Source organism: Amphiprion ocellaris, chromosome 2, assembly GCF_022539595.1.
Source record: "Amphiprion ocellaris isolate individual 3 ecotype Okinawa chromosome 2, ASM2253959v1, whole genome shotgun sequence".
Taxonomy (NCBI): domain Eukaryota; kingdom Metazoa; phylum Chordata; class Actinopteri; family Pomacentridae; genus Amphiprion; species Amphiprion ocellaris.
In genome coordinates this window covers 19,524,642-19,540,262 of record NC_072767.1, presented here as the reverse complement: position 1 = coordinate 19,540,262, position 15,621 = coordinate 19,524,642, and the positions used below count along the sequence as shown (strand labels likewise).

Genomic DNA, 15,621 nt, shown 5'->3' with positions numbered 1-15,621 from the left:
ACTTTGTGTGAGTGTGTGAGAGAAAGAGGGGGCCTCTCAGGTCCCATTGAGAAAGTGTCACCCTGCTTCCAAACATTCAAGCACTGCTTCCAATGATGCATAATAGGACGTGGGGGTGGAGGGCACAGGGAGTGAGAGAGAGTTGTCACTGGTTAAACACACTGCGAACACATGCCAGGAAAAAAGAAGGACAGAAAGTAAGGACAAACTGATCAAAACTACCTATACTATGTAGCAAACTTAGAAGATGCACAATCATTTCTCCCTCTTCTCTAGAATCTGCTTACATTTGGTTCCTCCACTCAGCATCTTTTAACTGAGACTTGAAATCTTTGTAAAACAGCCAGATTCCCAAATAGCTCAAGTGCAGTTTGTATGTCAATGTATCCTAAGAGATTCCTAAAGCTGCTCCAGCATCTACAGTACATCGGCTTTTTTTATGTTTTACGTCAAACACACTTCTAATAATCCCCACATCATAACTCCTAGAGGAAGGACTTTTTTGTCAGAATCTTCAGCAGATGATCAGAAAAGGTTTTCATCTTTCTTCTCCTCAATCAGCAGAGGAAAAATGTGGTCCTTGCCGTTGACTCCCTCACTATTTCCTCACCCTTTAATCTCCCCTCAGCCCCTTCATGTTGACACTGTGTCAGCGCAGTGTGATAATGAAGCGCGTTGCAGGTAAAAGCGTTACATTAGTAATGTGTATATCCCCAAAACACAGCCTCTGTGTGTCTATGATTTCGTGTTGCACCAGTCATTTTCTTCTGATAACCAGTATTATTGAGCAGCAGCTATATCATCAAAGAGTGTCTCACCCATCCACCACCTCACCCCAACATCCTGCAAAAAATGACAAACAAAATCCCCTCAAGGTAAAAGAATAGTTCCCAGGCTTAGAAGCTGGTGAGGCATGTGTATGAAGGAGATACGTTGTGTGCGTGTAATCTACATAAACAGCTTCAGTGAAAAGCGAGATGGAGGGACGACGACAAACAGAGAGAGAGGGAGAGAAATCCAATAAAGTGAAAAATAAGTAATAAAACCTGTTTAATGCCTCAATGCTTTTCTCAAGTTGGTAATCTCAAGTTCCTAAAGTGCACTTCTTCATGGCTACCAATCAGTGGTCAACTATATGTGTAAGTAAAACATTTCTGGTTTACTAGTAAAAAAAATAAAATAAAAAGATCTTTGTATGGCTTCAAGTGGCTCATAAGCATAGTTTGATTATTTCAGCATCCAATAAAATAACTAGAGACTAGAAAGTGAGGAAAATATGAAACATGCCCCTCCCAGTACCCAGAGCCTAAGGTAGCATATCTCCAAATTGCTTGTTTTGTCACGCCAAGTCTAAAACCCAATTAAATTCAACATACAATGACATGTGAGAGAAAAAAGTACAAAATACTCACAGTACATTTTAGAAGCTTGGACCACCAGTTGTTCAGCATGTTTTTAGTATGAATTGTTCAAACGCTGAAAAAATAATCAAAAATAATGATGAGAGTTCTTTAGTCATTCTCAAGATTTGAACTTTCAAACCAAACAGGCAGAGTTGGCATGGACTATGTGTGTATTTGACAATCATGTTTGAGACTCACAGGCATCTTGAACTAACCACCATGTGCAGTGCACACCCAATTCAGATGTTATCGGCCTATTAAATGGCTTGTTATCAGTGCATATCATTCAGAAACATATGGACCAGTAGGAACTCCTTTAGCTCCTAGTACGCTCAGTAGGCACATTATCAATCATTGTGATTGTTGATAAACAGACATTGACCCTGATAATGTAGGTATGCTTACGTTTGTGTGAATAAGTGCAGGTAAATCATTTAGTAATCCTGGAAACATACGAAATTGAGTTTTAGAACGTGGTAAACGTAGAAATGAGGGTATTTGCCTAAATTGAAGCAGCAAGTGAAAGCAAAAGTCAACAAATAATACAATAAACATGGTCAGTCTGCTGGGTAAGGGGCCTCCTGATTTACACCTCTTCCGTCCCCTCAAGTCATATTATGGATTTTGCCTGTTTTTTGTAAGTGCCACATCGCAGCTACACCATTACATGAGGTGATAACAGGTCGCCCTTAAATGGCGTAACTACATCCTACGGAGTCTACTACAGTGGGGGAGGTCCCTACTAGCCGACACCATCGTTCAAAAGTTTGGGGTCAAGCAGACAATTTCATTTTTTTCCACGAAAACTCACACTTTTATTCATGTGCTAACATAATTGCACAAGGGTTTTCTAATCATCAATTAGCCTTTCAACACCATTAGCTAACACAATGTAGCATTAGAACACAGGAGTGATGGTTGCTGGAAATGTTCCTCTGTACCTCTATGTAGATATTCCATTAAAAATCAGCCGTTTCCAGCTACAATAGTCATTTATCACATTAATAATGTATAGACTGTATTTCTGATTAATTAAATGTTTTCTTCATTGGAAAAAATGTTTTTCTTTCAAAAATAAGGAGATTTCTGAGTGACCCCAAGCTTTTGAACAGTAGTGTATATGCATGGGAAGGACTTGCTCTGATAACAGACCATTAAATGTTCGAAACTGGTACTCTGTAACCAACTTTGTGTCTAAACTTGGGAGTATTTTTTTCAGTTCTTGTGTACAGTAAATTTAGATATAGCTAACACCTGGAAATGCTGCAGTTAGTTGTAGTCCGTCAGCACCACTGGAGTGACTGCTATATATCATGATTTGGTTTTTACCACCAAATAAGAGTAACTGACAAAACCCATTTACAAGCAAAATCAGTCATAAAGCATGCATAAATAGGGACAACAACAGTAAAAGTGTCATAGAAAACAAGCAACAAATCATGCTTGAATTGCTCTTTAATTTAGAGGAAAACATCGGTTTCTCACTGTGCTAAACGAACACCTCTGACGTTTAATAGATCTTAACACAACATGATTGTAAACCACTGCTCTCTAATTACTTTAACTGATAGAAATTATTACACTGAGATGAACAAACCCCACTGCATTTATCTTTGGCATATCTAATTCGTACAACCTCAAACTGTAACAGGATTATCAGGTGTTCACTGCTTGCTAATGATGCATATTTAATGCTGAGGTGAAGATCTGATTGAACACACATTTTATAAGACCTTTTCCTTTTTTTGGTACCCTTAAAGCCTCTTTCCATCTGCTTTCTGTCAGCATGTGTTGGGCCAGAAAATCTAGTTTCACACACAAAGACACAGTTCTTACCATCATGCACAAACACAGCTGCATGCACCAAATTCACTACACCATGTCCGGCTTTAACCAAAGTGATATTCCATTTCACCATCACAGTGAGTGGAAAAGTTTCTGTTTTGTTGAGAAGAGACAATGGAAAAGGCTTAGGATGTAATGAATCAAACGGAACAGCTGATTTTTGGTCTTAAGTTGTGGGGAAAAACAGAAGGGAGAGAATGCAAAAAGTGGCTGACAAAAAAACTAATTAAAGTCAATTAAAGTGTACAGGTAAGAAAAAACTGAATGCAGTAAGAAGAGAGACAGAAATCAGACTGAGAGCATTTAAAGCAATGTCATCTGAGTCAGACTGAACTCTCTTTTCGGCACTTTGTAACTTCCATGTAAAAACTTCCCATGAAAACTTTTGACATGCTGCACTCAAAGGCCCTATCTCGGTGTCAGCCCAGCAGACTGGTATTAGCAGCCATGTTTTATTCATCAGCATTCTTAGTTGTCATTTCATACGCCGCTCCCTGACTGCATGTACCAGGCAACGGAGCACAAGGTGAAAAACAGGATTACAGCAAATGTAAATAATAAAATGGGAGCACATGAAGATATTCGGTTAATCTCGGTTGGGGATTAATGCCATGATACCCTGTCAGACACGGCTGGGTTGGGGAGGGGGCATAATAACAGCACAACACAACAACACAGCTAAGTAAGCACACATCCACGCTGTGGAGGAAATAGGATTGTGGCGTTATCGGAGTTTGACTTTGAACAATAAGTGACTTTGCAGCAACGCAGAACAGACAAACAAACCTGTCGAAAATGGACAAGCTAATTCTGACTGAATAGACGCAAGTGAGTGGGGGATCTGTATAGAGAGCGGAAGGGAGATAATACGAACAGAAGAGAAAGAAAAAGACTTAGCAAACTACGAAAACAGTTACTTTACAGACTTGCAGCTTTTCTCAGCATTTATAGCTTTTCTTGCTGTTTGGAGTGTTCTTTGTGTCTCCTTTGTGTCCCCTTGAGTAAGTTTTAGCCATCCATTATTTTTCCAGCTCATTTATCGGCTAACAAGCAGTTATGTTATGTTCAGGGTCAGTCTCATTGTTCTGCAGGTGAAAGTAGAGGCCACGAACATAGCTTTATAAATAAATAAATAAACAAACAACACCTTGACTGTCTAAAACACCAAGAGTATGTTGCAGGCCCTGATGTCTGTCAGCTGCAATTTTGAAATTACTGTGCGTTACAAAATGGAAGTGAGCGTGGGTGTGATATTCATTTTCTCCAACTGTTTACGCAATATTCTGTAACATTCTCCTATGTTTCACTGATAGACAAATAAACAATGTATTTTGCACTGCGGTCATGAAATTTTTCACAATTACTTTTTCAGACAGTTGGCATTGATGATTAGTTGGCTGAAATGTGAACGTAACGAAACAGCGCAGCAACTAAAGTTTGTTTTTATTGTTGATGCATCTGTCAATTATTTCCTCAACTAACTGATTTGCACAAGATGGTGAAAAATGTGGATCAGTGTTTCCCAAAGTCAAACATGATATCTTCAAATGTATTGTGTCCACAATTGAAACCTAAACAGTTTACTGTCACAGGGGAGGAAAGAAAGCTGAAAATAAAAAGATAGAATCAGAGAACTTCTCCTTTTTTTCCTGAGGAAAAAAAAACTCCAATCACAAGGTCCATTATCAAAATAGTTGGCAATTAATTTAAAAGTTGATCAATTATTGCAGCTGTAGAAAAAAATATTAGGGCTGGGACTTTAACGGATTAATTTCAGAAAAAAAAATAAAGAGTTAAAATAACGCATTTTAATCGCACCTTTCTTAATTCCCTATTTTCTGGCACACCAGTAACACTGAAGAACACTCCACCCCGGTAGGTGGGGGTAGTGAGCCTAAAGTCGGTATGCCAGCCGTGAAGAAGATGCACAGGACGCACTGAGTGACGTGACAAGCAAGTCTGGTGAACAGTGAAGGAAGACGAGACCACACTGAGCTTGTTGGGTGGAAAGTTCGCCTCCCGATGGCAGCTTGGATAAAATCGTGGTTGTGTGCAAACTGTGCAACAAAGAGTTTTCTGATCACCGCAGCACTTCAGGCCAACGGTATCACCTCAATGTAAAACATGGTGCTGTTAGCATCAGCGCTAACGATAGCTATGACAGTCCTGGTACCAGAAAACAGTGTAGCCATCCCATAACAGATCGCTTTTCAAGACAAGTGCTTGAGTTTACAAAGAGTTTTAAAAGGGTGAATATAATTGCTATAATTGCATGTGGAGCAGTAATCTGTGAATGAGGTAGACAGACAAGAAATGCAGATAAAAATAAATTAAATATAAATATTTTTGTTGTTTAAATTCACGTATATGTCTATTCAGCGATTCAGCCGTCAACAAAAATATATTTGATTTGAAAAAAATTGGTTATTGTGTCAAATATTGCTGCTTGATAAAAATATGATTGTGTTTAATTAATCACAAAGCCTGTAATTATTTAGATTATTTTTTTAATCACATCCCACCACTATAAAATATGCAAGTTTTGTATCATAACACATTTTCTAAACAGAAATATGACACATGAATATTCACTCTCTTTTTCGTTTTAACAGTTTTCTTTGAAATATTGGATCCTTTTGCAGCTGAACACTTCATTATAATCAACACTGTTATTAACTGTGTGCTGTTTTGAGTTGGGATGGGCTGTCAGAAATGAAAACAAGTGCTGCTGTTTCTACAAATTATGTGGATGAGAGTCAAGAGAGTGGAGAGAGTAAAGTTGCAGGCCACAAAAACCAAAACAATGAGCTAAATTAATATTTTAGAAATGTCATCATGCTCCTGCAGTTTCTGGTTGTCTTTCTGGTTTAAAACTTGCCAATTCCCCCCTCCTCCCCCCAAAAATAGCCCATTACTTGGGAAAGGAAAGTGAAATCCAAGAAGGAAATCTAAAAGTGAAACATATAGTAACACAGAGAACTTCTGCTTTTTTTGTCTCCCAAAGCAAACTCACAATCTCTTCATATCACTGCTTTTTCTGTCACACAGTTGTAACAGTGTGGATCCTCACCCGCTGAGATACTCGCCAATTGGATTAGAGGTATGTAGATGGACAGTGCATTCTCACCTTCTCTCTCACATCATTGGATCTGCATTATTCCTCTAAGTATCCTTGTAGGGTGTATTTCACACACCTGTCTTTGTCAATACAAACTTCAAACACAGAAAGAAGGACAGACTGAGAGACAAAAAAGGCCTATACAGAGAGCACATAAGATAAGAAGGAAATGATAGGTAGGAAGTGGTCAAAAATGAGTAAGAGAGGCAGATGGACGCAGTGGGAGTGGGAAAGAAAAAGAGAGAGCAAAAGCCTCAGGCCAGCACCGACCTCAGCTAAAATTACCCTGCTGCTGTTTTGCACCGCTGCACCCAACACCTATTCAGCACACCAGGTATTGTTAGCTTGTAGAGCATGATACAGTGCCTGAAAAAGGTGGCGCCCCGGTTCATTCCAGGCTTGTCATCTGTCTGGGTAGCCATGCTGCATGTGACAACCTGTCAACTTGATTATGCCTAAGATTCAGTCTTAAAGGAATACATCTTGTTTAGAGAAGATTGGCCAATTTGTAGCGTCAGCCTTCGTTGTATCAACAGAGCAACGCAAGGACAGAGGAAGCCAGCATCATGTCCAATTAAGAGGCATGATGTTTCATTAATAGGACTTTTTATTAAATGCTTTACTAAGTATTGAAGTTGTTTAAATTTAATGGTGAGTATGAAGACTTAAACTGTGTGAACACAGCTTAAATATAGACATTTAACTGAAGCCAAATTTATTCTTGGAACTATCAGCAACAGGCAAAATTTCACAAATTTCATTAAATACCCACCATGTTCCATTTTCAGTATGTGATGTTTTATAAAACTCCCACACACTGCGCATCAGAGCTGCCAGAAGTTCTCTTAGGAGATATCCATCTGCCACTGACATTCAGCATACTACAGTGTAAGACAAAGGCTTACCATCTGGCACTGAAGAAAATCATCTATCAGGGTCATCTGCACAGTGTTTGTGTCTGTCATATCACAAACACAAATAAAGCCATTTTAGACATGCATTCCCTTAATTAGTCTGAAGGCATCTGAACATGTCAGCTTCATGTCTGAATGAACACTCTGGGAACTTTTTCATAGAAGTGGCACCACCAAATTTACAGGGTCAGACCTCGTAACATTTACTTTCAACACTGCAGAAGCCTGATTTGCATGCAGTCGCATTATCAGATAGGCAAATATCAGACGCGCACCATGTCTTTCTCTGTTACTGCCATGGGTTTGTCTGAATGAAGTTGCGAGGAACATGATGTAAAAGTGGCCTGTGTCTGAATGACAGAGTGACATCACTTTAACAGACTAATGAAGCCAGCAGTGTTACGTCTTCAATGTCTGGAAAGGGCTACCCACAGGGCCTCACTAGCCGTGGAGCACAGCGGTGGGTCTGTCTCTCTGGAGACTACAGCACTGCAGCTGTACACCCCTCACATATACACATAACAAGTATGCACTTACACACTGTGTCCTTAGTCCAATACAGAAAACCAGATGATGAAGTGGGATGTCACCAAGAGTCCATGTCCACCGGACTATAAATGTAGTGTTGGTATTAACTCCCATTTCAAATCTGTGTGTGTATGCTTCGCACTTTCAAAAAACAGTGGGTTTCGCTCGTTTTAAGTAATTCAGGAGTATACTGTCTGTTTGTATGTAATTTGTGAGGCTACTGTCCCCCTCAACTCATATTCCCATTAAAAGTCTGACCCCAGCTGTGAGAGAAAGCAGTGTGTGTGTGTGTGTGTGTGTGTGTGTCAGCAGGTGACCAAATTGTGTTTTTGTGGGCCTATCAGTACAACGCCTTTTATGCCTGAAGCGCTTCTCTACAGTCTCTTATTACATTGTCCTGTGTGTGTGTGTGTGTGTGTGTGTGTGTGTGTGTGTATGTGTGTGTGTGTGTGTGTGTGTGTGTGTGTGTGTGTGTGTGTGTGTGTGTGTGTGTGTGCGTGTGAAGCTGATCTCACACACACCCACAGCAGCAGCGTGAAATGTGTTGTGATGTCTCCTCTATGGGAAGCTGGTCTCAGACTGCAGAGGAGACGCTCCCCTTCTCAGACCTGCTCAGACTCATTGTCCTGCTGTGACACACACACACACACACTGATAGTACAACAACAACTATCTTCCCACCCTTATGGATTCTGTTTCTATCCCCTAACTTGTAACTGTTTTGCAACACCAGGTTTTCAGAGTTCACTGAAGGTGAAATTTGGAATTTGTTCCAATTCTTTGAAAAAAACTTAACCATCATTACCTAGAAACTGCTTGTATGATCTAACAAAGGATTACAAACAATTTAAATTGTCAGTAATTTTTCTGTTGTCACATTTTCCATCATAAAATCCTACTGATCATATTTTTACAGTGCAGTGAGACCAAGGCCGTTTGGAGGAGAAGACTCTGCATCAATGCGAGAGAGAGAGAACAATTGAAAGCCAACATGAGGTTGAGATATGCGATGCTTTTGCAGTGGCACTTTGGATTAGGCATGTTTAAATCCACTTAAAACCACTGTAAAAATGATAAGGCCTTTTATGTGTCCTACAACCAAAATATAGGTCATACGGAGCCGTGCAGAGATGGAGAGTTGCTGCGTGTATGAGCGCACACACACACACACACACACACACACACACACACACACACACACACACGTGCAGTAGTGTTGTGTTTGCTACAAAGAAATCACACACATGCACAAAACCCAACCACCGCCACCATCACCACTTTACCGTCTCCCAGGGCAACAAGACCGGAATCTACCAAGAGGCATGTTGAGAATGAAGGAGTGGAGAGGAGAGGAGAGGAGCAGGAGGAGGAAGAGGAAGAGGAGAGAATGAAAGGACGTAGAGACAGACAGGCACAAAAGATAACCCAATCTGTAAAGACTTATTCTAATACAGCTGCTAGAAGGAGGATACTATATGGGTAATCCCTGCTGTGAGACCTGTGTGTGTGTGTGTGTGTGTGTGTGTGTGTGTGTGTGTGTGTGTCTGTGTGTGTGTCTGTGTGTGTAAAGGGATGGATGGCATGACTATTGACTGATAGGCACAGATACTGCAGCTCACATTCAGAGAGTTATATCTAGGTATTACAGGATTACAGGCAAGGAATTGAGCATCGTTCACAACTACCTGGAGTATTTTTAAATAAATGTCATCCTTCAACTAAGAATAAAAAAAATTCAACCGCTGACATCTAACTTTAACAAAGTCTAACTAACCAATTGTCACACAATTTAGTCTATGCCAACACAGTCTTTAGCGACAATTACTGCAGTTAATTCTAGGATAAACATCAAAAGTGAGCAAACTGAAGACACAAATATCATGCACAGATGCAAAAGAAATCATCACATCTATTGTTATCAAGATAAATATGACAATTGATTATGGCATGGATATAAGCTAACAGTCTCCAGTCTGGTCTAGAAGCATTTAATAATTTCTGCATATTCAATATTATGTATAATTCATTTTTTAAATCAGAAGACCAGCGACAGGCAACGGAGTGTCATGAGTGCTGGAAGGATTACTGATGAATAAGAGAAATGTCACATAGAATGACTACTGTTCCACGTCAATTTATCCTATCATAGGCATGTCACAGGAACCAACACTTTTGTAGCATGCTGATTCCAAAATTCTGAAAACAATACCAAAAACAAAAAAAAGCCAAACTGCGCATGGAGACAGTTAGCCTTTGAGTCAGATGATAAAGGACAGGTGCTACAGACAAACAAAAGCTTAGGTGCAAGTAGGAGTTGGAACGATGGAGATAAGCAACTCAAACTGTCAGTTGTTTTGAACATTACATTAGCAACATGTTAATCTCCTAAAATGTTACTGCTGCATCTGTTGGACCAAGGCTCCGCACACAACACACAAAGGTTAATGTTAAGGGGTTTAGGGCTAATGTAAACATAGCTCATAAGTGCTTCTTTTCATTCTGATGATATATTCTCCTGTTAATACTGTTCTGTTTAAAAAATCTAAATATAGCCTATAACCCACATGCCCTGAGCTCAGTTGCAACAATTGTTTTAGTTATAGCCCATACTTTGAGCTGGATTCTGCCCATGGTGTTGTGAGCTATTGTCATTGCTGTTCAGTCTGTCACTATGAGTTTATTTTAAAATGCATTAATTAGACTGAATGACTATTTTGGTATCAAATTTGTTCTCAGGAACCATGGAAATTCAGCAGTATTGGTGATGGCTACCAATGTTTTGGTATTATGACATTCTTTGTCTACAAGGCCCTGATAGATGATATGAAACTTGTTTATTGGCTTTCCTGGGCAAGCCTTAACCATATTGTTGTCACAGTTATGTTATAGCTCTTCTCTGTGCTTTGCGCCCCCCCCTCCTCCTCCTCGACCACCTCCCCCTCTTTGCAGAGCTTTGCTGGTGATATTTGGTTTTTGGGGGGTGGGCACAGTGGCAGTGTTGGCATCTGCTGGAGTGGATGGCATACTGCCAGCCACTGAGCCTCACTCCAGCAACCAGAGTCACGCTGTTGGATTTATCTCCAACCAACCTGTCAGCTGATGCTCTATGTGGGCGTAAGACGAGTGGGCATAACCTTTTTGCCATTCGCACTGCCAAGGTGCCCACAGGAGATTTAAAAATGGGGGAGGAAAGCCCCTTAGTGGGTGTTACAATGCTGAAGAAGTGAGACAGCTTTTTAGAAAGAATCATTTCTCAAAGAACAGAGAGTGCAGGGTGGGTAGGAAGGGAAAGAGAGAGCAAGGGATGGAAGAGAGCGTAAGGCACTGCAAGACGGATAAAAAGCAGATAAAGGTTGAGAGTGAGCAGGAGAAGAGATCGAGAGAGTGACAGAGAGCCCAGGAGGAAAGCATACCTGCATCTGAAGCTTACAGGGTATGTAGCAAAGAGAGTGAGGAGGGAAGACAGAAGCCGAGCACATTTCTACCAAAGACAAAGTGGCTCGGTTAGAAGAACAGCCTGTCACCTGGTGGCTGAAGCACCATTTTCACAGTCTCTTTGAGCAATGCTTCCACCAAACAACAAAGTAAGCCAACTTGTTAAAGAGAAGAGTAGGGGAGCTCATTAAAATCTACTTCTACTTTCATCAAGTGTTGCCCACTAAATGTCCAATAATCCCAATCAGTCTCTGCAGTCAATGAGACGCGCTTGGAAATGTCACGGCATTCACATGCAGGGAACTCCCAAGATATTCAGCTCAACCACCATAGAAGGCATGCATGATGAGAGCATCATGTCTTTGGTGTGCTGGTCCCCGAGATAAGTGATGAATCAATTGGCCGGTAATATAACCATTCAAGCAATTAGTGCCGTGACAAATTTATAGGCGATGATTACTTCGCTAGTTGTCCATGCAATTTCTGCAGGAGAATAGATGGAGACGTAGTTCAACCTGTCATATAGTGACAGTCTCTTTCACACTTTCCTGAGACACATAATCCAATATATGATACCACAATATTAAATATGCAATTTTGTCATTCAAACCCTAATTACAAGAAACCTGCCCACAGAAGCAGAGGCACCCTCAAAACCAGAAAAGCAGCCAATTTGTGATCAGCCGTATCTGACAGCCACAGTGTTTGCATTTGAACAGCCTGCATTACTCAGCATTTAGATGTCATGACATGTAACACTGCAATTTTATCACCCCGTTTCAGAAACGACAGTCTGCGATTCCATTATAGATGCAAAGCATTATGAGATGGTATAGCAGGGGGAACTGTCTCGCTGATAACAGGACAGACATTATCTCTACACAGTCACAGGAAGATAAGGGTAATAGTAATAATAATATCATGAAATGGCCCTGCTCGGTCACTCTGCTTGTGCCGGAGGTTTGTTCAGAAAGTGAAATTAGTAAGAAATTAGGAAAATTCCTGCAACCATGTGACTTTGATCCAGGATCAGCATTTAATGCACTGACGTCTGTGGACTGAACAGCTGAAACGGAGATTCCAGAGGGGCCCCAAACAACATGATAAGGAGCTTATTGAAAGTATAAATTCATTCGTCCATAAGTTACATATGTGGTTAAAATCAACTATCTACAGCATACACCAAGCTCATATCAAACAGCGCATGAAAATATTTGGGAGTCCTTCTTGATTTAGGAGCCCTGATGGTAACATAAGTAACAACAGGTACATTCAAGCTCTGTGGGGCAGCGAGAAAAGGCACCGTTCTGTTTATCAGCCAACGTGACAGGTTCGGGGCTACTTACGACAGTTTTCCTCATCACTGCTGTCTGAGCAGTCATCATCATCATCACATCTCCACAGGGTCGGGATGCACCGTCCGTTCTTGCACTGAAACTGCCCGGTTTCACACTCTGACTCCGTATGAGTTCCTGTGTTTTCAGAAAATAACAAAGTGTCAGCGAGATACTTTGCTCATTTAGTGATGGGAATGTCAAATACAGAACAATGTTGATATTGTAAATAATGAAAGCGATCTAATTACAACAAGAAGTTTGGGAAGTTTACTCATAAACACTGTCAACACAGTACAGGCAAACACGTGTTTCTCAGTATTAAGTGTTGTAAACAGAGCTGCAACTAACAATTATCTTTATTGTTGATTAATCCTTTAGTTGAATCGTCTACAAAATGTCTAAAATTGGTAAAAATGTCAGTCAGTATCTCTCAGAGTCACAGATGACATCCTCAAATGTCTTGTTTTGTCCCCAGCCTAAAGAGATTAAGTTTACCGTCACAGAGGAGTCAAGAAATCTGAAAATATTCAGATCGTAGAAGCTAGGATCAGATCAGTTTTCTTACAAGATTACTTAAACTGAATATTCAATTATCAAAATAGTTTCCAATGAATTTAATTGTTGATCACCAATGAATTGTCTAGTTGTAAAGTGTGAAAATGCTGTAGTTGTTCTAAATGATCTACTAGGTAGGTTTGCTGTTGTAATCTTTGCCTATAACAAAGCTTTTCATTCATATCAACCATTGTGAAAATATGACTGACACTTGTACATTCACTGGCTTCTCTGTTGTTGATGTGTCAATATACTACCCTCAGTGCCACAGTGGCTGCCTACCACCACTGTTCTGCTGCCACATAAACACCAAGATCTGTTTAGGCAAATCCATTTAACGACAGTATAGCTGCAGCTGCAAACACGTTAAACCAATACAGGCTACACTTTGTGATCACACCACCACAGAACGCTTTTTTTCTCGCTTAGGATCTGTCAGCTACTGCATGTGCGATCCTTTCTTCCGTGTATTGTCACCACATGTCACCGGTGATCGCGTTCAAAGCGCGGACTAAAGTGGAGATCCAGGTGTGAGCCTTTGCATGCAGGTCTCTGAGAGTCGCGTTAGCGCTGCACTTAGGAAGACCACATTGTCAGACAAGTCGTTTCTCAGTGCGATCCCCGGAGCGGTGTCGTGTCCGCGATGCCATGCAAATTCACCCCCGCGCCGAGACAAGTGTCTTACCTTTAGCGCAGTGGAGCTCCATGAGTAACAAATGGAACAGCACAAGCTTCCCGACTTCTGCCCACATCGTTAGATCCTGGGGGGGTCTACGGTTGTGTTCATGCAAGTGAAATAAAGCCAGTGAAGGATCTCCAGCCTCTCAGTCACTCCGTGCTCCTCTCTGTGCCTCTGCTCGGAGTGTGTGAGTGCGATCAGCCCGGCTCGCTGCTTTCTCTCCCTCTGCCTCGGCTGCAATTTGAATCAGTGACGCTTATGGGCGGGTTAGCCTGCGATGGTTCCTGCGGTTCGCGTAGTAGCTCCAAACGCTACAATGTGTCGTTGTGGGCGAGGGAAGTCACATCTGCAGAAACAGCTGAGTCACATACAGTCACGTTTTCAAAAGCACAGAACAAGTACCAGAGTTTCACTTTAACAGAGGTTCAGAAAGTCAGAAAAGAAACTTTTTTTTAAAAGAATAGGTTACATTCTGTGACATTTTGATGCCAGCTGTACATGTTTGCAAGTTAACAGCTAATATATATAGTATTTGCTAGTTAATATATACAGAGTACCTTAGTGTTTAACAGAGGTTCAGAAAGTCAGAAAATAAACTCTGTAAGAAGAATAATTCACACTTTGTGACATTTTGTGGCTCTCTTGCTGAGAGATAATGGAAAGACAGATGCCAGCTGTAATGTTAGCTTGTTTGCAGCTAATATGCAGTCTACAGTACCTGTTTGCTAACAGATGCCAGGCACCTTAGCATTACTTTAACAAAGATTCAGAAAGTCAGGACATAAACTGTGTAATAGGAAGTGAGCAGTAGATGAAAAGACAGATGCCAGCTGTGCATGTTAGCAAGTTAACCGCTAAACGTGAAGCTAGGACCACTGCTATAGCCAAATTGTTAGCTTGTACACACAGCTAACACATGTAGTATCACTAGCTAAAGGATACTGGGCACCTTAAGTAGTGATGGTCCTCTGATACCCGAGGCTTCGACACATGCGCTGTAGCTCATGAAGCAAACGTATCGAGCCACTGAGCGTCCCTTGGACCACTGTGAGCAACATCAGACGTGTGCACTGTGGTCACACCAGCATCACATCCATTCAAGTTACATGGTTCATTAAAAGAATCAAATTACAGCATTTACATTTCTGTTAAAACACTTTGTCAACAGGAGCCAGTTGAAGGCTGCAGTGATTTTAGTGACACTACAATGTATAAGAGTGAAGTTATTGAATATTTGTCTCTCTTTACTGTTGCAGCGGTTTTGCAAATTGCAGACGGACCCTGTTCACTCCATAGACACCAATGTTATTCCTGTAGCTTGAAAGACAGCTACTTTTGATAAAACTGGGCTTGTAGCACATTGTCTGCCTTGCAACAATGGGAAAGAGGCACCGTTTATGTTTTGACAACCTATATCTAATGAGTTATTGATGCTGGAAGTCTGAATCTGTGAATATCTTTTCAACTTTACTGAACTTGGGGCCACTACCACCTAAGGAGTGATATATTTAATTTTGAAAAAAGCATTTAGCCATACTTAAAGCTTTAAGTGCTTTATTAACACGGAACTAAAAATTTTGTATTGTTTTATTATCACAGGTTCTGTCTGAAAAGAGGTGGCATCATTTTAAACAGTGAAATCAAACTAATAAAATGTAATGACCAACCAGTGAGCAATACTGGATTCTGCAAAAACATAAACAACTTTTTTTTAAAATCTAAATCTTATCTTAACACAGTTAATGTATTAACTTATTTTTGTGTGTATGCATGTATTTATTGATTTATTTAGTACTGTTAACATATC

At 40.5% G+C, this 15,621-nt stretch overlaps 1 protein-coding gene across 6 annotated transcripts in view; it reads right to left on the bottom strand.

The window, feature by feature from the left end:
* The window catches only part of lrp8 (low density lipoprotein receptor-related protein 8, apolipoprotein e receptor), a 199,687-nt gene extending 185,546 nt beyond the window's left edge, over positions 1-14,141 (bottom strand). For 4 of the 6 annotated variants that reach the window (XM_035957380.2, XM_035957384.2, XM_035957382.2 and 1 more), the window contains exons 1-2: positions 13,821-14,140; positions 12,590-12,715 (exon numbers count right to left, since the gene is read on the bottom strand). In XM_035957380.2, coding sequence (XP_035813273.2) covers positions 12,590-12,715; positions 13,821-13,887 — 193 coding nt within the window. In that variant the 5' untranslated portion in view covers positions 13,888-14,140. Of the gene's footprint in view, positions 1-12,589; positions 12,716-13,820 lie in introns of all 6 variants that reach the window. The other 2 variants (XM_035957383.2, XM_035957385.2) reach the window with 1 other exon arrangement.
* Positions 14,142-15,621: the final 1,480 nt, after the last annotated feature.